This window comes from Phyllobates terribilis, unplaced genomic scaffold (assembly GCF_046119375.1).
Source record: "Phyllobates terribilis strain yellow unplaced genomic scaffold, ASM4611937v1 Scaffold_12__6_contigs__length_324123572, whole genome shotgun sequence".
Classification (NCBI taxonomy): Eukaryota; Metazoa; Chordata; class Amphibia; order Anura; family Dendrobatidae; genus Phyllobates; species Phyllobates terribilis.
In genome coordinates this window covers 231,173,336-231,196,979 of record NW_027362772.1, presented here as the reverse complement: position 1 = coordinate 231,196,979, position 23,644 = coordinate 231,173,336, and the positions used below count along the sequence as shown (strand labels likewise).

At 43.4% G+C, this 23,644-nt stretch overlaps 1 protein-coding gene across 9 annotated transcripts in view; it reads right to left on the bottom strand.

The window, feature by feature from the left end:
• The window catches only part of CHD5 (chromodomain helicase DNA binding protein 5), a 277,373-nt gene extending 254,163 nt beyond the window's left edge, over positions 1-23,210 (bottom strand). For 6 of the 9 annotated variants that reach the window (XM_073656701.1, XM_073656707.1, XM_073656703.1 and 3 more), the window contains exon 1: positions 22,655-23,209. In XM_073656701.1, coding sequence (XP_073512802.1) covers positions 22,655-22,718 — 64 coding nt within the window. In that variant the 5' untranslated portion in view covers positions 22,719-23,209. Of the gene's footprint in view, positions 1-22,654 lie in introns of all 9 variants that reach the window. The other 3 variants (XM_073656702.1, XM_073656704.1, XM_073656708.1) reach the window with 2 other exon arrangements.
• Between the last annotated feature and the right edge of the window lie 434 nt (positions 23,211-23,644).

The window sequence follows — 23,644 nt, the reverse complement described above, 5'->3', positions numbered from 1 at the left end:
AACTGAAAAACAATTAGCAAATTTTACCCAAAGTTTTGCTAAGTAGGCGTATCTAGGTTAATCGCTCATTTACTTTACTAAATCAGTCTCAGTTTGCATTAAGACTCGTGCTATAGTCATTGGTCACAGGACAAGACGTATTGTTCTGTGTTTCGCTATTGTCAGACAGTCTATATATATTTAATTATACAGCGTTCCCTTTCATTAGTGGATGTTTGTGAAGTAGAAGGCTTTTGGCTGACAAACTCCAACTACAATGACACAGATTATACCAAGTGGAGCTGTAGCTTCCTTGTGCTTCATTAAGTCATTGTGAGAGTGCTAGCAAGTAAAAGACCCTGTGAGTGACAAGTGCTTAAAGGGAATGTGTCATCAAAAAATGTCCTATTGCTTAAATCAGATTGTTGTGTTAAATGTACTTTTTTTAAACTGTTTGGCAATGTTTTTTTTCCATATCACAATCTGTATTAACAACAAAATAGAAATCTTCCAATTTTCACACTGGCTACTTTAGATTCTAACTTGCTTTTGTTTCCACATGTTCATTAGCCGCAGTAAACATACCTCAAACCTATATTTTGCACTGATGTGTCTAATGGGCATGTGCAAATGTCATTGTGAAGGGAGAGGAAGCAGGGTCAGCTGTGACATCGCCTGTTGTGATTGTTGGATCATGTGTTATCAGCTGTGTATAGAGGTGTTACCTGTCATTGTAATCCTGTCTCTGATTATAAGGAGCCTGCTGAAAACTCTTCCTGAAAGGACAGGAAGTGTGAGTGTAAAATAACCCCAGTGGGCAGTGCGAAAGTTGCAAGATTACTCATTTTGTTTTTCTTTCTTAAAAAAAGATTGTCATATGAAAAAAAAAACATTACTAACAGCTTTTAAACAATAAATGTAACACAAATACCTGATTTGAACAATAGGTAATTTTCTGATGATAGCTTCGCTTTAAAGGGGATTTCCTAGAAAAAAATAACCCATGGATAGATTATATATAATGGTTAGAGATGTTGCCGCTAGAATGAGGGCTCCAATCCCCATTTCTCATCACTGCAATCAGTCTTGAATGAAACGTCATACTTGCACACTGACACCCTGTTTATTATTATATATCCTTCAGTCCCATAGACAATGAATGGAACGACAGCGCGATCATGCTGCTCCATTTAACCCGGACCACAGTGAGTAGAAATGGTAGATCTATTGTGACTGGTCAGGGGACCCGGTGTTGAGACCTCTATTGATCATACAGTCATGGCCAAAAGTGTTGGCACACTTGAAACTGTAGTATTTCTCCCAGAAAGTTATTGCAATTACACATGTTTTGTTATACACATGTTTATTTCTTTTGTCTGTATTGGAACAACACAAAAAATAGAGAAAAAATGGCAAATTGGACATCATTTCACACAAAACCCCAAAAATGAGGACCTAAGACGCAAACCCAGCTTTCTGACACTGGGCACTAGATTGCAGTCTAAAATCCTTTGGTACTCTTCAGATTTCATGATGCCTTGCACACAGTCAAGGCACCCAGTGCCAGAAGCAGCAAAGCAACCCCAAAACATCTGTAAGCCTCCACCATATCTGACTGTAGGCACTATGTTCTTTTCTTTGTAGGCCTCATTCCGTTTTCAGTAAACAGTAGAATGATGTGCTTTACCAAAAAGCTGGTCTCGCGTACATTTTGGAAAACTGCAGTATAGCTTTTTTATGTCTCTGTTTCAGCAGTGGGGTCCTCCTGGGTCTCCTGCCATAGCATTTCATTTCATTCAAATTTTGATGGATAGTTCATGCTGACACTGATGCACCCTGAGCGGGGTGACCAGTGCTGGGTCCCTGAGCAAGTGGGGTGGCCCACTCGCGTTGGGGATACCGACACGCTATGGGGCCACCTCCGTGCTTTAAACATCTTTTGAAATTCTCACCTCTCTCCATTCCCCGCTGGCCGCAGGTCCTGTCTCTTCTGCATCGTCTGACTCTGACGTATCGGGGGGTGATGACTTCATTACAGTGTGCCCTCTGCGCTGAGCAGTGCAGAGAGCCAGAAGATACTGAAGAGACCGAAGCTGCGGTCAGCGGGGAACGAGGAGAGGTGAGCATTTAAATATTTATTTCTTATGTATGGAGCCCATTCTCTATGGAGCATTATATGAAGCCCATTCTCTATGGAACATTATATGAAGCCCATTCTCTATGGAGCATTATATGAAGCCCATTCTCTATGGAGCATTATATGGAACCCATACTCTATAGAGCATTAGATGGGGTCCATTCTCTATGGAGCATTACATGAAGCCCATTCTCTATGGAGCATTATATGGAGCCCATTCTCTATAGAGCATTAGATGGGTCCCATTCTGTATGGAGCATTATGTGGGGCTCTTTCTGTATGGAGCATTATATGGGGCCCATTATTGTGTATGCAGCATTATATGAGGTTGATTATTCTGTATGCAGCATTATATGGGGCTCATTACTCAGTAAGGAGCATTATATGGGGCCCATTATACTGTATGGAGCAATATATGGGGCATATTATTCAGTATGGAGCATTATATGGGGTTTATTATTCTGTATGGAGCAATATATGGGGCATATTATTCAGTATGGAGCATTATATGGGGTTTATTATTCTGTATGGAGCATTATATGTGGTCCATTATTTTGTATGGAGCATTATATGGGGACCATTATTGTGTATGGAGCATTATATGGGGTCCAATATTCTGCATGGAGCATTATATGTGGTCCATTATTCTGTATGGAACAATATATGGGGCTCATTATACTGTATGGAGCAATATATGGGGTTCATTATACTGTATGGATGACTATGTGGTGCCCATAATAAAATAAAATGAAAACTTTTGACTTCCCCAGGACACACACTGTGTGTTGAGAGGATTCGCCGGTTTCTGAGCTTTTGTAGAATTTACAATAGATATCACTCATGTAATGGAAGAAGTGAAATCTTTGGCCATGTACTATACCTATATTTCTCTGCCATATCTGTGCATCATGAATCGTGGTATGTGTTAAAGGGGCCCACTGAGACTCTTTCACCCGAGGCCCACGAAAACCTGGGGCCGGCCCTGACCCTGCAGGACAGCTTGAATTTCTTTGGAACTTTATTGGGACTGCTTATCCACCATGCGGACTATCCTGTGTTGCAAACTTTCATCAATTTTTCTCTGCCGTACACGTCCAGGGATATTAGCTACACTGCCATGGGTTGTAAACTTCTTGATTATGTTGCACACTGTGGAGAAAAGAACATCAAGATCTCTGGAGATGGACTTGCATCCTTGAGATAGTTGATATTTTTTTTAGCAAATGTGTTTCTCAAGTCCTCAGTTCTTTTTTCCCCTTTCTTTTCTCCATGCTTAGTGGGGCACACACAGACACCCAATGCAAAGATTGAATCAACTTCTCCCCTTTTTATCTGGTTTCAGGTGTGATTTTCATATTGTCCACACTTGTTACTTGCCACAGGTGGGTTTGAACGAGCATTACATGCTTGAAACAAAGTTGTTTACCCACAATTGTGGAAAGTTTTGTGTGAAATTATGTCCAATTTGCCTTTTTCTGCTTTTGTTGTGTTGTTTCAATACACACAAAGGAAATAAACATGTGTACAATAAAACATGTGCAATTGCAATAATTTTCTGGGAGAAACACTTCATTTTCAGCACGGTGGCTCAGTGGTTAGCACTGTAGCCTTGCAGCGCTGGGGTCCTGGGCTCAAATCCCACCAAGGACAATATCTGCAAGGAGTTTGTATGTTCTCCCCGTGTTTGCGTGGGTTTCCTCCGGGTTCTCCGGTTTCCTACCACACTCCAAAGACATACTGATAGGGAATGTAGATTGTGAGCTCCAATGGGGACAGCGATGATTATTTATGTAAAGCGCTGCGGAATATGTTGACGCTATATAAAAATAAAGATTATTATTATTATTTATTCTGGAACAATTTCAAGGGTGCCAACACTTTCGACCATGATTGTATATAAATGGAGTTTTTCTGAGTGAGACATCACCTATTGCACATATTCCATTGGCCAATTATAAATCTTAAAGCAAGTGGTGTCAATCAACTTGGGAAAGTAAATGAGCTTGAAGTGCTCTCACTTTTTCATAATCGCCATTTATTTCAATATTATTCAGAATTAATATTTTGTCTTTTTACATGTAGTTTTTCCCTCCCCACAAAATGTTAATAGGGTTATTCAGGAGTAGAAAGACACGACTGCTTTCTTCCAAAAAACACGCTCCACCTGTCTACATATTGTGTCTGGTTTTTCAATTCTGGACTGAACACAACCTGTAGACAGGTGCAACCCTCTTTTTGGAAGAAAAAAAAAACAAACATCATCAACAAGCTCTTTAAGGTGAACTTAAAGGGTTTTTCCCACGAACAAAAGCTTGTTTTAATCAATAGATCTTGGAATAATAATAACTTCCACAATTGGATGTGTTTAACTAAAATGTTCCTGTGCCGAGATAATCTTATAAATGTGCCCCTGCTGTGTACTGTGTAATGGCCGTGTCTGACCGTACAGGAACATGGTCTGATCATACCACATCTCCTGGGCAGGGGAGGAAGCAAAAGAGAGTATATAGACATTACAGCAGGGGATCACAGCTGATTCTTTCTTTGAGGTAAAACACTTTAAAAACAGTCAGGGAAATGTTTTACCTCACAGAAAGAATCAGCTGTGATCCCCTGCTGTAATATCTGTATACTCTTTTGCTCCCCTTCCTGCCCAGGAGATGTGGTATGATCAGACCATGTTCCTGTACGGTCAGACACGGCCATTACACAGTACACAGCAGGGGCACATTTATAAGATTATCTCGGCACAGGAACATTTTATTTAAACATATCCAATTGTGGAAATTATTATTATTCCAATATCTATTGATTAAAATTAACTTTTGTTCGTGGGAAAAACCCTTTAAGACAAAGCTGATTGCGCCTGTTAGTGCGGTGATGCTAAGTCACAGATATGGGTCACACAATGGGACACTTCGTCCTCCTGGTGGCCACCTTTTAGGGCTACTAGGTTATATCTTTGACAGGTCTTTTTTTATAACATGGCTGTCAGTGCGCCTTAGGCCACCTTGACACGTTCAGTATTTGGTCAGTATTTTACATCAGTATTTGTAAGCCAAAACCAGGAGTGGGTGATAAATACAGAAGTGGTGACGTGTTTCTATTATACTTTTCCTGATTGTTTCACTCCTGGTTTTGGCTTACAAATACTGATGTGAAACACTGACCAAATACTGAACAGGGTCTTTGGACGATCCTTAGGGTAGGTAATCAAAATCAGATTCGTGAGGTCCAACACTGGTATCACCAGAGATCAGTTATTAGCTCCTGCGGTGGCCAGATTTGCAGTGGTTGCTACACGTTGAATGGAGCTGTGCTGTTCATCTCCATACAATGTTTACATCAGGTCATCACCAGAGCTAATAACACCCAATGGGTGGAGGTGCTGCATGTCGGACCCCACCTATCTGATATTGGTAATCTATCCTAAGGATAGGTCATTAATATTATATGTCCAGACAGCCCCTTTAAGCTACTAGAAAATTCAGACTGACTATCCAGTCCCCAGTTTACGGTATTTTGCCCATTTCTGCGTGAGTAAAATGGTCATCTTATCACAAATGTCTCTCACAGCTTAGGCCTGAGTACCGGTATTAAGGTGGAGACGTTTTATTCGCTTCTTAGCATTAAAAAAAAAATATCCAATCAAAAAATGTCCAGAATATACTGTAATTTCCATGACAATGGCCAAGAAAAGTCTACTTTCCACCATTTCTGTGTAATGACTGCTCTTCTGCAATCAAGCCCAGGAATTTCCGAGCCACTTCAAGGAAAACTTCTACTCGTCCTACACAAAGAAATAATCGTCACATCTCATCATTCTGAGCTACCGAGGGTCACCAAAGTCAGTGGCTTTCAAAAGCTTTGCCATTACATGCAATCACCGAGGCGGGCACATGGACGTGAAACCTGCCGAGATATATGTCAGCCTCTATTGTGCCATATACTGGTAGGACAAAGTACTGTAGTAAGGAGAGCAACAAGTGGTAGTCCCTGACAAGTATTATTAAAACGTACCAAATCAAGTATACTAAGTGTGGGAGAAAAGGGATGAATAAGTGTTGACATCAGTATACTCTGCATTATTTGCCTGTATTTTTGGGGGGTTCCTTTTATACAACAGTAGGTGACATTTTTTTCATTGATTAGCTATGTATTGCTATTGAAATATCTACTGGATTGGCTGTCATAAATAAATACCGCAGAAAATGGTCTCTAAGTATCTAAATATTTTCAGTATTTGGTCAGTATTTACATCAGTATTTGTAAGCCAAAACCAGGAGAGGGTGATAAATACAGAAGTGGTGACGTGTTTCTATTATACTTTTCCTCTGATTGTTCCTCTCCTAATTTTGGCTGACAAATACTGATGTAAAATACTGACCAAACACTGAACATGTGAACGTGGCCTAAGAAGGAACATGGCCTAAGAAGAATGTCAATGATTACACATGTGAAACTTACCTTAGTTTCTTACTTTGGTACCTTACGTGTCTACAGTTGCAATAAAATTTAATCAGCCACCACTGTTGCAGATTAGGTTTATTAGCAAACGCCACAAACTTTCTACTGTTTGCAATAAACCAATGAATCAAGAATAATTTAGATAGCTAAACACACTCCGAATTGCAAGGCAATAATCTCTTTTCTTCTTTTCTAACTTTGGCCAATTTCTTGACAGCTAAAGAACATTTGTGAACTGAAGGCGATTGCCCATGAGGAAAGGGCTAAGATTCCACAAAATAAGCTGCCAGAAGTTGGTGTATGACTATGGATCATGTTTGCAGCAGGTCATAACAGCCAGAGGGGATCTACCATGTAATAGAGACGTTTGTCATGAAGTGGATGAATAATAGGCATAGAAAGTGGCATTTTGTGATGAATTGGGAAAAATCACTTGTTATATTAGTTGTGTTTGTTACATAATGCGGGCTCAATGGGTGAGGTGGATCCGCTAAGCCCAATCTTTGGGCGGGCATACGGGCCACGGGCATCGGTTCAGCAGGCGGGTGCTTTCTGGAAGCTGCAGGAGGAAGCATAGCAAAAACAAACTAAAAGTCTTAACAAAGTCCTGGAAGCTGCAAGAGGACAGTCGAGGTCCTGGAAGCCACAGGCAGACAAGTAGCAAAGACAAACAAAAGTCTTAATAAAGTCCTGGAAGCCGCAAGCGGAGAGGAGATGTCCTGGAAGTCGCAGGTGGTCACGTAGCAAAGGCAAACAAAAAGTCTTAATAAAGTTCTGGAAGCCGCAAGCAGACAGGGGATGCCCTGGAGGTCGCAGGTGGACACGTAGCAAAGGCAAACAAAAAGTCTTAATAAAGTCCTGGAAGCATGGGAGCACGCCGGGCTACTTGCAAAGCTCGACATGGAGCCCAAGAAAGTCTAGCGAACTGGGGTGAGGGAATCATAGATCCGGCATAGGTGCGTAACAGTGTTGAGCTACTTACATTGCTGTTCTTCGTACATTTTGCTAATAAACATAATTTGTAATGGGGTCTTTTTTTAAGCCTTATGTCTATTGCAAAAAGAGGCTGTACAAGAGAACACAAAGTCCTTGTAGGCACTACGCATGGAGCAATGTATGAAAAAAAGGTAGAAGAAACACTAAAACCCATGCCCCATTGTGAGGTGTTTTGGCAAATTCCACATTTCCATTCAATGATTTAAACATATGATTATTTTTGCAATTTTCGCTTCTGTCACATTATCACAGTTTCTTTCTCCTCCATTCTGCAGTTGTCGTCTTATGACACTTTCCCACCCTGGGTATTAATTAAGTATGTCTCCTGATTTCAGTCTAGACAATTTAGCAGAACATTCATTAATCAGCTAGAGCCCATGACATCTGCATCGCACACGTTCACACTGTCAGAACAATAAAGGTCATTTACAAACAACAGAAATGAAGCTCCAGATCAGATGTACAAAAAGAGGCAAGAAGATCTCGAAACAAAATTCAAAATCTATACCTAAACGTGCGAGGGCTAGTATGTTGATTGAAATATGTTGTTCACGCTAATTTTCCATAATCTGCTAAATTACCAAATTGCCAGATAATCAGAATGTTTATAGGAATGTTAATCAGAATCTCACAAAACTATTACTTGAATTAAAGAGAATGTCCAACTCTGAGCACAATTTAATTTTTGTATTAATTTCAGAATTAACTTTCATTAATAATTGCAGCCCCTTTTCACTTGTAGATGTTATACATTTCTTGCTTTTCTTCAAACAATGATAGTGTTAAAACTTTAAAGGGGTTGTCCACTACTCGGACAACCCCTTCTGAATACGTGTATTTCCCCCAGTAACATAATGACACTTATATTCACCTCCATTGCTGGCGCCTTCCCAGCGGTGTCGGCACTGGCTCTCCCGGGGCTTCCCTGACATTATGTCACATGATCTCTGCGGCCAATCAGCACTGGCTTCACTCTCCTATGGACGGAATTAACATTTGGAGGAAGTGAGAGGTGCGGCTGCTCTCTCACTTCCTCCAGATGTCTTCATTTGTCCAGAGGAGGGGAAAGTGAAGCCAGAGCTGATTGGTCGCAAGAATCGCATGACATAACAATGTCAGGGAATCCCTAAGAGAGACAGAGCCAACACCACTGGAACGGCGCTGGAGTATAAATTTTATTATTTTCCTGGAGGGGAAACATAAGGATTCAGTAGGGATTTCTCTGAGTAGTGGACAACTTCTCTAATATTGATGGCCTATTCTTAGGTTAGGTCATCAATATCAGATCATTGGGGGTCTAGGTACCAATACCCCCATCGATCAGCTGATCAAAGCACGGCGTCCTCTTGTTTATCTAACAGGCACAGCTCGATACATTTTGTATTGGTTTTGCCCGGTGTTGCAGCTTAGACCCATTCAAGAGATAGATTCCAGCGCCTGGATCTCTGAAATTGCTGAGTAAGTGCTAACACTGAATACAGTGTTAGGCCACGTTTCACATGTCCAAATATTTCCGGTACTGGAAAAACCAGTACCGGAGATATCCGTGTGTATGATACGTGTATCATAGGTGTGCCAACCGTGTGCCACATCAGTATCACATGTACGGCCGCCTGGGAATCAGCGGTATAGTTAGCACTGTTACCAAGCGCCGGGCGGTGAAGGAATCTCTCATCATTGTCAGCAGCGCCAGCAGGGGACAATGTTGAGAGTAGTAGTCTGCTCCCGTTGTGTCCAAAACCTGTAAAAATAAGAATAAAATAAAAAAAATCCTTATACTCACCTGTCCTAAGTGTCCCCCGCTGTAATCCACCTGACCGCTCACACTGAGGAGCTGGGGAGGATGACTCGTTGCAGCGAGCGGGTCCCTGCTCTGTGCTGAGCTCAGTGAGTGACAGGACACCGCTCGCTGGAGCGAGTCATTCTCCCCGGCTCCTTGGTGTCAGCAGTCAGCAGAACAAGCAGGGGACAATGATGAGTGCAGAGTTCAGCACCCTGTGCTTGGGAACAGTGCTAACTGTCCCACTGATTCCCAGGCGCTGCTACGTGTCACACTGATGACACACGGATGTCATCCGTGTGTCATCACTGTAGTCGTGCGCGGGACATTTTGCAGCCGATGCTGCAAGAAAAAACGGACATGTCAGCGTGTTTTGCCCATGGACACACGGTCTGTGGAAATACACTGACATATGCACAGACCCATTCATTTGAATGGGTCTATGTGTGTCAGTGTCTCCAGTACGTGTGGAAACGGACACCACACGTACTCAAAACACGGACGTCTGAAACGTGCCTAAGGCTGAGGTCATACGTTCTTCGATTCTCTCATTCTAGTGGCATCAATCGAAGAACTGAAAATTGCAAATTATACAAAGTACAGTGCAAAAGTTTTAGGCAGGTGTTGAGATAATTCTGTAAAGTAGTAATGCTTTGAAAGATAGAAGTGTTAATTGCTTATTTTTATCAATTAAAAAAATGCAAAGTGAACAAACAAATGAGAAATGTAAATCAAATCAATATCTGGTGTGACCGCCCTTCACCTTCAGAACTGCAGCAAAGCATCAATTCTTCTAGGTACACTTGCACAAAGTCAGGGATTTTGTAGGATTATAGTCAGGTGTATGAGTAACCAGTTATACCAAAGAGGAAACAAGGCCAAGCGACTCAACTACACACAAAAACATAGGACCTGTGGAGCAGATAAATGGCAGCAGGTGCTCTGGACTGATGAGTCAAAAGTTTAAATATTTGGCTGTAACAGAAGGCAGTTACTTGCCCAACGGCTGGAGAGCGGCACAATAATGAGTGACTGCAGGCAAGAGTGAAGCAAGGTGGAGGCTTCTTATAGGTGGGGCTGATTTTTACACCAGAACAACCACCCCATGCCATTAAAGGGAACATGTCATGTCCCCAAATGCTATCAAGCGGCAGATATAGGGTCAATCTGCAGGTTAATAGCGTTACAATGTTATACAGCCTCCTTACTAAAAGTGTGGCTACTGGGATAAAATTAACTTTATTCCTCCAGAGAGCCGCCAGCTTTTAGTCATATAGGCACGCCCGGAGTGCTACAGTCACTGCTCAGTACACAGTGAGTGGCGACTGTAAGCACACCCCGGCACTTTAACTGACAGCTCATTCTGCATAGATGCGCTGCAGAGTGGGTTCTCAACCAAAGTGCTGAGGCATGCTTACAGCCACTGCTCACAATGCTGTGAGCGATGTCTATAGCTGCTCCCTGCACGACCACCATGACTGAAAGCCAGCGGCTCCAGGGCGAAATGAAATTCATTTTCTCTCAGTAGCTGTGCTTTAAGTAAGGTGGTCGGACAGCATTGTAACGCTATTAAGCTGCAGATTAGCCCTGTCTCTTCAGATTAATAGCGCTGGGAGACATGACATATTTTATCTTCACCACAACAGAGAACAAGGGATCCTTGCAGTGATGATACGGTCCCACAGAGCTCTGATTTCATCATCATTGACTCTGTTTGGGATTACATGAAGAGACAGAAAGATTTACGCTAGAGACATCCACAGAACATCTGCGGTTAGTTCTCCAAGATGTTTGGCATAACCTCAGTGCCGAGTTCCTTCAAAAACTGTGTACAAGTGTTCCTATAAGAGCTGATGCTGCTTTGAAGGCAAAGGGCGGTTCCAGCAAATATTGATTTGACTTACATTTCTCTTTAGTTTATTCACTTTGCCTTTTGTTTATTAATAAAAATAAAATATTAACACATCCTATTTTTAAAGCATTCTTACTGTGCAGTATTTCTTCAGCAGCGGCCTAAAACTTTTGCATGGTGCTGTAAGTCTCCAAAACTCCCATTCCATTTCAAAGGCGCACACACCAATTTATTCACGACATTATTAGCTATCCGCTTTGTCACTATCCAGAATGTGGTAGGACCATAATCGCGTGGTCATTAGGGAAACTACCACTGTTTCTATTCCATACAAAAAATACAGAAGCAGCAAAATACAGTATATAAATCCCTATCTCTCCTATCTTGAGTTTTGCCACTGTGCAAACTCAATACCAAAGACCATGTAACGCACTCATAAGTGCTTTCCACCAAAGACGCCTGTAAGGATGCCTGTCAAGTGCACAGATACCAGAAACTTCAACAGGAGATGATCCCATTGGGGTTACAGACGGCCGTTTTCAGAACGACATGTTATTCATGGTTGGTCTATGGCATTGTCATTCATGGTCTTGGATAGCAATGCCGCGAGTTAAGTGAAAAATCAGCTATTAGTCTCTTTTGTTTGGGCCTCCCAAATCTCTACCGCATTGCCAATTTTTAAAGAAACCTGATCCTAAATAGGGGAGCTCAAGAATTAAGGTATATGAGCGGATTATAAATCAAGTCGAACATAAACATACCATAACTTTTAATAACAGTACACTTTATTAGTAATATAAAAATTACTGTAGACAAACATCAACAGTGTAAAAAACAAAGACCAAAAAGAGGGCTAGTAGTATGAAACCAGGATAAACTCATACAAAAATAATTATATGATCACTCTAATATTGCCCTAAATGTAGTCCCTACAATTGATCCAACATGACCGGGACCCCCGCTCAGCCATGCAGGTCATAATCACTATATACCAAAGGCCATCAGATCAATGGGAAATGAAACTATGCTGCAAACACAAGCAATAGGTGCAAAATGTATAAAAAATCATCACCCGTGTCAATGACTGCATGCTCTGTGTGTCATCATATATTGGACGCATGTGCAGGAGCATATAGAGGGCAAAACAAACTGAACTGCAACCTCTAGTGACCACTAAAGATGTGATGTCATCAATCGGTGTGTATATACACTGCTCAAAAAAATAAAGGGAACACTCAAATAACAGAATATAACTCCAAGTAAATCAAACTTCTGTGAAATCAAACTGTCCACTTAGGAAGCAACACTGATTGACAATCAATTTCACATGCTGTTGTGCAAATGGAAGAGACAATAGATGGAAATTATTGGCAATTATCAAGACACCCTCAATAAAGGAGTGGTTCTGCAGGTGGGGACCACAGACCACATCTCAGTACCTATGCTTTCTGGCTGATGTTTTGGTCACTTTTGAATGTTGGTTGTGCTTTCACACTCGTGGTAGCATGAGACGGACTCTACAACCCACAGAAGTTGTTCAGGTAGTGCAGCTCATCCAGGATGGCACATCAATGCGAGCTATGGCAAGAAGGTTTGCTGTGTCTGTAAGCGTAGTGTCCAGAGGCTGGAGGCGCTACCAGGAGACAGGCCAGTACACCAGGAGACGTGGAGGGGGCCGTAGGAGGGCAACAACCCAGCAGCAGGACCGCTACCTCCACCTTTGTGCAAGGAGGAACAGGAGGAGCACTGTCAGAGCCCTGCAAAATGACCTCCAGCAGGCCACAAATGTGCATGTGTCTGCACAAACTGTTAGAAACCGACTCCATGAGGGTGGTATGAGGGCCCGACGTCCACAGATGGGGGTTGTGCTCACAGCCCAACACCGTGCAGGATGCTTGGCATTTGCCACAGAACACCAGGATTGGCAAAATCACCACTGGCACCCTGTGCTCTTCACAGATGAAAGCAGGTTCACACTGAGCACATGTGACAGACGTGACAGAGTCTGGAGACGCCGTGGAGAGCGATCTGCTGCCTGCAACATTCTACAGCATGACCGGTTTGGCAGTGAGTCAGTAATGGTGTGGGGTGGCATTTCTTTGGAGGGCCGCACAGCCCTCCATGTGCTCGCCAGAGGTAGCCTGACTGCCATTAGGTACCGAGATGAGATTCTCAGACCCCTTGTGAGACCATATGCTGGTGCGGTTGGCCCTGGGTTCCTCCAAATGCAGGACAATGCCAGACCTCATGTGGCTGGAGTGTGTCAGCAGTTCCTGCAAGATGAATGCATTGAAGCTATGGACTGGCCCGCCCGTTCCCCAGACCTGAATCCGATTGAGCACATCTGGGACATCATGTCTCGCTCCATCCACCAACGTCACGCTGCACCACAGACTGTCCAGGAGATGGCGGATGCTTTAGTCCAGGTCTGAGTAGAGATCCCACAGGAGACCATCCGTAACCTCATCAGGAGAATGCCCAGGCGTTGTAGGGAGGTCATACAGGCACGTGGAGGCCACACACAATACTGAGCCTCATTTTGACTTGTTTTAAGGACATTACATCAAAGTTGGATCAGCCTGTAGTGTGTTTTTCCACTTTAATTTTGGGGGTGACTCTAAATCCAGGCCTCCATTGGTTAATAAATTTGATTTCCATTGAGGATTTTTGTGTGATTTTGATGTCAGCACATTCAACTTTGTACAGAACAAAGTATTCAATGAGAATATTTCATTCATTCAGATCTAGGATGTGTTAATTGAGTGTTCCCTTTATTTTTTTGAGCAGTGTATATCTATAATATAACCGGGGATGCGTCCCTCTGTCTGAAGCCTCGATAAACTGGGCATGCGTGACGCGCAGTCTGGCTCCAGACAGAAGAACGCATCGAGCCGTTACAGGTAAGAGGAGTGTATGGCACCGGAGATCGCGATATGCGTAGGCACTGAATGCATACCGCGATCTCCGGCGCCATACTTGCATACTTACCTGACCAGGAGGAGCGTTGCCGCGGCACCTCTCTTCGCCGGAGACCGGGGCAGGAGTGAGGCGTCGGATCGGCGCGTGCGCATAGTGCTATCCGGCGCCATTTAACTGAAGACACATTTACAGTGTGTCTTCAGCAAAACGGCGAGGGACAGCACGGTGCTCTGGCGCCGCACTCCTCCCCCGGCCTCCGGCAGAACAGGTCGTAGCAGCGCTGGAGTACAGAGAAGAAAGGTGAGTATAACGGTTTATTTTTTTTGTATGTGTGTACAGTGTGAAAGGGATGAGGGGGCCACACATACCAGGATTGTGGGGTGAGGGGACCATGCATATACCAGGATTGTGGGGTGAGGGGACCATGCATACCAGGATTGGGAGTGAGGGGTACCACACATATCAGGATTGGGGGGTGAGGGGACCATGCAAATACCAAGATTGTGGGGTGAGGGGACCATGCATACCAGGATTGGGGGGTGAGTGGTACCACACATACCAGGATTGTTGGGTGAGGGGACCATGCATATACCAGGATTTTGGGGTGAGGGGACCATGCACATACCAGGATTGAGGGGGGAGGGGTACCACACATACCAGGATTTGGGGATGAGGGGTACCACACATACTAGGATTGGGGGGTGAGGGGACCATGCATACCAGGATTGGTGGGTGAGGGGACCATGCATACAAGGATTGGGGGGTGAGGGGTACCACACATACCAGGATTGGGGGGTGAGGGGTACCACACATACCAGTATTGTGGGGTGAGGGGACCATGCATACCGGGATTGGGGGGTGAGGGGTACCACGCATACCAGGATTGGGGATGAGGGGCCATGCATACCAGGATAGGGATGAGGGAGCCATGCATACCAGGATTGGGATGAGAGGTGCCATGCATACCAGGATTGGGGACGAGGGGTATCATGCACACCAGGATTGGGGATGAGGGAGCCATGCATACCAGGATTGGGGATGAGGGGTGCCATGCATACCAGGATTGGGGATGAGGGGTGCCATGCATACCGGGATTGGGGATGAGGGGTGCCATGCATACCGGGATTGGGGATGAGGAGTGCCATGCATACCGGGATTGGGGATGAGGGGTGCCATGCATACCGGGATTGGGGATGAGGGGTGCATGGCATACCAGGATTGGGGATGAGGGGTGCCATGCATACCGGGATTGGGGATGAGGGGTGACATGTATACCGGGATTGGGGATGAGGAGTGCCATGCATACCGGGATTGGGGATGAGGAGTGCCATGCATACCGGGATTGGGGATGAGGGGTGATATATATACCGGGATTGGGAATGAGGGGTGCCATGCATACCGGGATTGGGGATGAGGGGCCATGCATACCAGGATTCGGATGAGGGGCCATGCATACCAGGATAGGGATGAGGAGTGCCATGCATACCAGGATTCGGATGAGGGGCCATGCATATCAGGATGGGGATGAGGGATGGGGTACCATGCATACCAGGATGAGGGATACCATACATACCAGGGTAGGGATGATGGATGGGGTACCATGCATACTAGGATAGGGATGAGGGGTGCCACGCATACCAGGATTGGGGGTGAGGGGTGCCACGCATACCAGGATTGGGGGTGAGGGGAGCCATGCATACCAGGATTGGGGGTGAGGGGTGCCATGCATACCAGAATAGGGATGAGGGGAACCATGCACACCAGGATAGGGATGAGGGGTACCATGCATACCAGGATTGGGGATGAGGGGTGCCATGCGTACCAGGATAAGATGGTGGGGACAGGATGGGGGCAGCACAAATATCAGAAGGGGGGCAGCACATACCAGCATGGGAGACCATATACCAATAAAAATGCTCGCCACCCGGGCGTAGAACGGGTTCAATAGCTAGTATATATTTATTATATATATATATATATATATATATATATATATATATATATGCCTTCATCTATCTAAGAGCACTTTACTTCACTCTCATTTGAAGCTGAAATGGACATCTGGCATTTTTCTCCATGGGCCTCCTGAGGAATCTTCATCTGGAGGGGGAAACGCATTGAGGCACAATATGTGGATGGCTGATTACATTACACACTAATGAGTGCAACCTACTCTTTGGTTAATACCCTGTTTTTTTCAAGAGGATAGTAAATTTACAAGCAGGTGTGACCCTGGGGGGAATTATCTGTTATAGGGGTTTTCAAGACTTCTTATATCGATGAGAAGATCGGTCATCAATATCGGAATCCAGGAAACCCCTTATGACAGTTTTCGCTCTTATTGTATTCCTGAGTATTCTGGTTTGTGTTTTTCCAGAGATATGAGACTTTTTATTCTGTGCTAATTTTTATGGTCTTTATCAAAGGGGCGGTGCTCAAAGGGTGCGCTGGGTTGTGTACTCCGCATTATTACCCTGTAAGCTTCGCTCCTTTGTAAAGATCTTAAAACTTAACACTCAATAAAAAAGGCACATATCTCTGGAACCGAATTGTAAAAAATGGAGGTATACTCAGGAAGCAGTGGAAAAAAATAAGAGCAAAAACTGGCCACTTTTGACCTGGTGACAGGTCCTTGTTAATGCAAAAGCACCACTAATCCTGCATGCAGAGTCTGGCTTTCCTTCAAACAGTGCAATGGTTCAGTTTACTTTCCTAGCCAAAGCAAAGTGTGTCTTCAGCACCCTGGACCGTCTTGGACCCAGCACCCGGCCATATGCCCTAACAGACAACTCCCCAACTACATCCCTGTCCACATATACGGTGCGGCAGTATAATATAATCATTTATGATAAGAAAATAATATAGGGAAATTGCTGGTCAAGTAGCTCCTTGATGTAATGTCTAAAGGTGGCTGTTGTGGTCACCCTGATGGGCATCGGCCACTTTTGGAGGCTCTTCTAGATACATTCAATGCACTTCCGGTAGTGGGTACAAACATGGCTATAGGTGTCGTGTCGTGGGCACTAGGCTCCGCTACTCCTATAGGGCCATAAAGAAACTCCTCTTGATGAGATCATATTTACAACATGTCCAAAGCAAAATTTGTAAAATGCAAGGCCCAACCCAGGACTAAGCAGAACAACCATTTTTGGGTAGGATTGTTCTAAACCCTGCCCATTTTCTGACCTAGATCACAGGGCTGTCCTAGCAAAAATCAGGCCTGGATACAAGTACACGCTTATAGGGTGGAAATGCACAAACAGCAGAGGAGATCCAATTCCGCACTGATGGTAGCCAGGCATAGTCGCCCTCTCGAAGCAATAACCCATAAAAAATATTAGGGTGGCACATCGTCATCCTTCCAGCGATGTGGGAGAGGGGCAATGCCAACCATGCTGAGTACACTATTAATCTCCTAGGGGCATAGCGGTCCTTTGTCTTTGGGCTGAGACCCATCGTATAAGTTATAAGGCATTATTTCTGCCTCCATATAACTATCAATCATAAATATAAGTGATGGCTAAAAAGTTTAGTTATGTCTGCTTCTAGGGCAGATTTCCAGATGCTAAATAGTCATAACTTAGCTGCCATACCTTTCACTGTCCACATCTCAATGCACAATTAGATATATTTAGTATCCAGATCTTGGAAATATGTAATTGTGGCTATATTGGTTGTTATCCAGCTTTCCCTAAAACAGATCTAATAATCAAATACAATTAGATTAATAACATCTCTTTCTTTTTTTTTAAAAAAAAATTGTCTTTGTTGCTCATAGCAACCAATCACAGCGCAGCTTTCAGTTTGTATACTACTCATAAAAAAATGAAAGCTCCTCTGTGATTGGTTGCTATGGGTAATAAAAACAGTTTTCCTTTTTGACAATTATTAACCATTTTTAAAATGACCCAGTGAAGGGGATTGGAAACATCTTAATAAAATTTGAAACGCCTTTGGGCTATCCAGGCACAACAAAACTGAAGTCTAAGATATAATTGAGATATAATTTATGCCAATTTCTGGCAAAAATTACAGTAAATCTGCTGGGCCGCATTTGGTCACACCCCTCACACAAAGCCACAAAACGTACCCCGAGTAAAAATGTGAACTTTTCTTACACCAGAAACCCACGAGTGATAAATTCCCTCCAATAACTTTATTTTCTTTATTGCTGATTTTTAGCGGATATAGTAGGAAATCCTATTGTTTAAAACTCTTGGGCCAAAGCAGGACTCGTGGCCATCCGGAAGTGATTTTGATGGTGCTCTCTGTAAACAATTTTTTGGGGGGTTCTGTGGTTTTCTTTAGCACTTTTTAGGTGATTTTCAGTTGTATTTTGACATCCATTAAGCAATGAATAAAACAAGTAAAACAGAAGCCTTTTTTTATGCAAAAACTTTTTTATCCTTCTCATTGACTTCTACTGGAAAATGCCTGAAAAAATGGTCGGGTCACTTCTTTTAACCGCTTGGCATCTTTGAAAACTAGAAACGGTAAAAGACCCTCAAAAGACTGAACATGTGAACAGCGAGTCGTTTTATAATAGAGATTAAAAGGAATGTTCATTTCAGCCTTTGGTGAGCGCTTTTTCTGGCGTTTTTCAGAGAGTATTCGCTCAAAAAATGTCAGAAATAAAACCTAGTGTGAACCCTACACATTTATGGCTTATCCACAGGCTGTGCTATAAGATGCGAGTCTCACCTATAGAACATGCACCTATCTAAAAACAGGTCCCTGTGCTGCGTCCACATCCGGTGGAGAATGGATGGAGAGGTGGCCAGTCTTGTACAGTTCTCTACATAGGCTTCAAAAACAGCCTGTAAGAATAAGAGTGTGGAGTCAATATCTCCCATCTTACATAATTAAAAGGAGCCTGTAGGTAAATGGGCACTGCCAGACCTCTCCCACATGTGGGTTAGGAAGGAAAAGGAGTAGTAGGGATAAAGCTTAGATAATGTGAGTCGTTGGTCAGTGCTCAATCCATTACACTGATCTCCTCTTGCAACAGAACTTTATTAAAGATAAAAGACAACGCGTTTAGGAGATGAACCGTCTTTGTCTTCTTTGTCAGGTAAATAATACCAATTTCTGGATATCGGTGTAGACCATACATGTCAAACTCTGGCCTGTGGGCTAAATCTGGCCCGCAGGATGTTTTGTTTTGGACCACGACACCAGAACCACCACCCCTATGTGGGCCATTATTCTGTATGGAAGACTATGTGGGGCCCATTATTCTGTATGGAGGACTATGTGGGGCCCATTATACTGTATGGAGGACTATGTGGGGCCCATTATACTGTATGGAGGACTATGTGGGGCCCATTATACTGTATGGAAGACTATGTGGGGCCCATTATTCTGTATGGAGGACTATGTGGGGCCCATTATACTGTATGGAGGACTATGTGGGGCCCATTGTACTGTATGGAGGACTATGTGGGGCCCATTATTCTGTATGGAGGACTATGTGGGGTCATTATTCTGCATGGAGGACTATGTGGTGTCCATAATACTGTATGGAGGACTATGTGGGGCCCATTATCATGTATGGAGGACTATGTGGGGCCCATTAAACTGTATGGAGGACTATGTGACGCCCATTATACTGTATGGAGGACTATGTGGGGCCCATTAAACTGTATGGAGGACTATGTGGGGCCCATTATACTGTATGGAGGACTATGTGGGGCCCATTATACTGTATGGAGGACTATCTGAGGCCATTATTCTGTATGGAGGACTATGTGGGGCCCATTATACTGTATGGAGGACTATGTGAGGCCATTATTCTGTATGGAGGACTATGTGAGGCCCATTATTCTGTATGGAGGAATATGTGGGGCCCATAATACTGTATGGAGGACTATGTGGGGCCCATTATGCTGCATGCTGGTTGGCCCACGACTTTGTCCGAGTTTTTAATTTTGGCCCTCTGTGTGTCTGAGTTTGACATCCCTGGTGTAATGGATTGAGCGCTGACCATTATCGCATTGTTGGTCGGCGCTCAATCCATTACACAAATATCTATTTGCAAATGAACTTTATCGAAGGTGCAAGACAACAATGCATTTCAAACAGGAACCGTCTTCGTCTTCCTCGTCAGCTAAATAACACCAATCTCTGGATATCGGTGTAGTGGATTAAGCGCTGACCAACAATTCACATTATCGTAAACAAGGAAATGCATACCCCTCTTTTATAGACTCCCAGATGGAATATTTGCCAATTGATGTTTAGTTTAAAGGGTTATTCCCAAAATAGCAAGTTATCACCTATTCATACTTGTACACCGTTGGGACATGCAGCGATACCGAGAACAGAGATTGGCAAAGCCCCGTCATAAATGCAAGGGATGTGCACATGCTAGAAGGGAGCTTCATTTGTATGGAAGTAGCCAAGCGCTTGCCACTTCTGCTCCATTGTGTTCTCAGGACCGATAGGCGTCCCAGCGGTTGGACATCTAGTGGTCAGCAAGTTATTCCCTATTGTATGGATAGTGGTAGTGAAGAAGTTGAGATAATGTGAGTAGTTTGCTGGCGCTCAATCCATTACACCGATATACGCTTAGAACAAAACTTTATTGAAGGTGCAAGTCAACAACGCGTTTCGAAGATCAACCGTCTTCTTCATCAGCTGAGCAACACTAATCTCTGGCTATCGGTATAGTTGATTGAGCGCCCACCAACAACTCCCATCATCGCAGCTTTATCACTAGCACTATTCATACAATGGTAATTACTTGCTGATCACTAGTGGTCCCACTGATGGGACCCCCATCGATCCAGAGAACGGAATGGAGCAGAGGCGGCAAACGCTCGGCTATTTCCGGCAGTCCCACAGACAACACATGAAGCTCCGCTCTAGCATGTGCACGTCCGGTCCATTCATAACGGGGGTCTGTGAAACTCTGTTCTCAGGATCGCTGCATGCCCCAAAAGTCAACAAGTATGGATAGAGGATAACTTAATATTTTGGGAATAACCCTTTAAACTAAATATTAGCAAAAATTCCATTCAGGAGTCTAGAAAAGATGGATCTGCACCTCCTTGTTTGTTATAGTAGTATTGTTCATTGTTATCTACATTCCTAAAAAAAAATTACTACCCTTGTGAAACAATGGGTTTTTGTACCACCCAGCTTTCCCAGAGGCACAAAAAACTACCAAAAAACCCCCCAAACCTCCCAATATGATAGAAGATAATTTATAAAACTTGCAGAAATATGAGCCAGACATTACGTGACCACAAACATCCTCCCACCTCACAGTATTGTGACGTCACAATAGAATTTCAATGTCGTACCTATAACACACGAGGAGAGGGGAGAGGCCAATTACACAGTGGAAAAAAGAGTTTTTTTTAGGGTCATTTTTTTACTATCCATTTCCTTTGTATGTCTAGATATATATAGCAAATCATCAATAATTCATGCAAATAAAACCTAATAAGCTCACTATAAAACTTTAACCCTTTCCCTGCAAGACTTAAAGGGCCACAACCATATTTTATCCTAAACAGTCCAAACCCAAGACTTGGGGTCAGAGATGTAAACCCAAGCAACTGCTTTCCCTGTATGCCGTCCTAGTCGCTTAGTCTCAGTCTACATTTTTTTTTTTTTTTCAATCTACGCACATGGAGGGGGAAACACAGAAGTGGATGTAGCCGGGAAGGCAACCCACCATTCACAATATCACAGCATATCAAGAATGACTTTGTATCCATTTGCATTTATAAACATCCTTATATAAATATTATATGCACAGTCATAACAAAACAGATGAGATTTACAGAATATATTCCTATTTTGGAGACAAATAAAGGGATGATACAATAAGTGATGCAGCACATTGTACAGGGAAATGCTCATATTTAATATGTGGATGCACACAGGACCAAAGATGTCGCAGATCACCATGGTTTAACAATGCAATGATGATGATGATGATGCATGATTGCAAATCAACACAACATAGAATTATCATCTGAGATTATATATATATATATATATATATTCCATTCTCAGCAATAGGATCTGAGTGAGGGATGGCAGACTGCACCAGTGCTAATTAGAAGGATGCTGAGACAAATACACAGTTATAGCCAGTGACATCTAGAGACCCTGTGAGTGCATAAATTACATGCATGCAGTAACACAAAGCAGATCCCAGCCATTTTGCCTAATCTGTTGATATATACATCTATATGTGCATTAGCACAAAGAAATCAAAGTAGGCACATACTCATTTTTTTTCTAGAATTAGCCCCCTGATGATATGCCCCCTTGGGCTACAAATACTAACCAACCATTCTCTTTTTTTTTTTTTTTCTTTGGCGCCCTTCTGCATGAGATTTCCCCACAGAGCAAAACTTTAAACTAAAGAACAATCGTAAAGTGTGTGGTTTTCCGCGCCCTCCCTCCTCGTTTGCAGCCGGCCGCTGACACCCACCGCCCGCAGCAGGCGCCCAGTCCACTGCCCGCTCCCCCGCATGCATCACCCGGTGCAATGTACAGCTGGCATTACCTGACATGTCTTCATTTTCCATCTCCTCCATCGGATCCTCTTCATTCCCCAGTGGCCCTCTCATGGCCCCCTCCCCCTGATTGACTGCAGTTTATTTTGCAATCGTGATCCTTTCTTTGCACCCCGGCGATTAACCCATGGGATGCCAGGAGGTGGGCTTACAAGCATGCACTGGATCTGGCTGTGCACAAGGGGGTGAGGGTTGGAATTTTGTTTTTTTTTTTTCTTTTTTTTTTTTTTAGGAAAGATGGCTGCTGATTTCTTTTATTTAGGGAAATAATATCCCCCCTTCCTTCTCTCCCTCCTGCCTGAAAATAAAAGAGAGAGAGAAAGAGACAAAAATGGAATACACATGCCCAGATTGTGACGTCCAGTCTGGTTGCTCAGGCAACCACATCCCATAATTTTGGCACAACTAGTTAGTAGTGATGCCAGAGGTGACCAAGTTCAGGACTAGTTAGTGCTGCAGAAAAAGGGGCTCAGGGCTCCCTCAGTGCACTGCTAATGGGGGCAATCAGGGGGATAAACGTGTATGATGTGTGTGAAGGTGCAGGCAGGGCATAGTGTGCAGGATGCCACTGCTGACTACAAGCTACTACCACTCCCCCTGGATGCTCCTGCCCAGGATGATGGGCTGCACAGTGCAATGAATGAGCAGCGCAGTCCTAAAAAGTCATCCTCATCTTCACATGGTACCACAAGTGTTAATGGATTAATAAATAGAGGTGGAGGTGCATTATCATTTTTTTCCCTTTTTTGCATTTTGACATTTTTCCTCCACCTCTTCCCACCTATCTTTTTAGTTTTAGTTTTGAATCACACCATTCATTTTACCATAGAATGTACCGTGGGAAAAGAAATCAAAGTGATGTGAAATAAATGCTATTCTGCCATTGTTCTTTTTTGGGGGGAGTGCGGAGGTGTTCATTGTGCAATAAAAATGATTCTCCAAAGTTATTATCAATAATCACTTTTCATTATTATTATAGT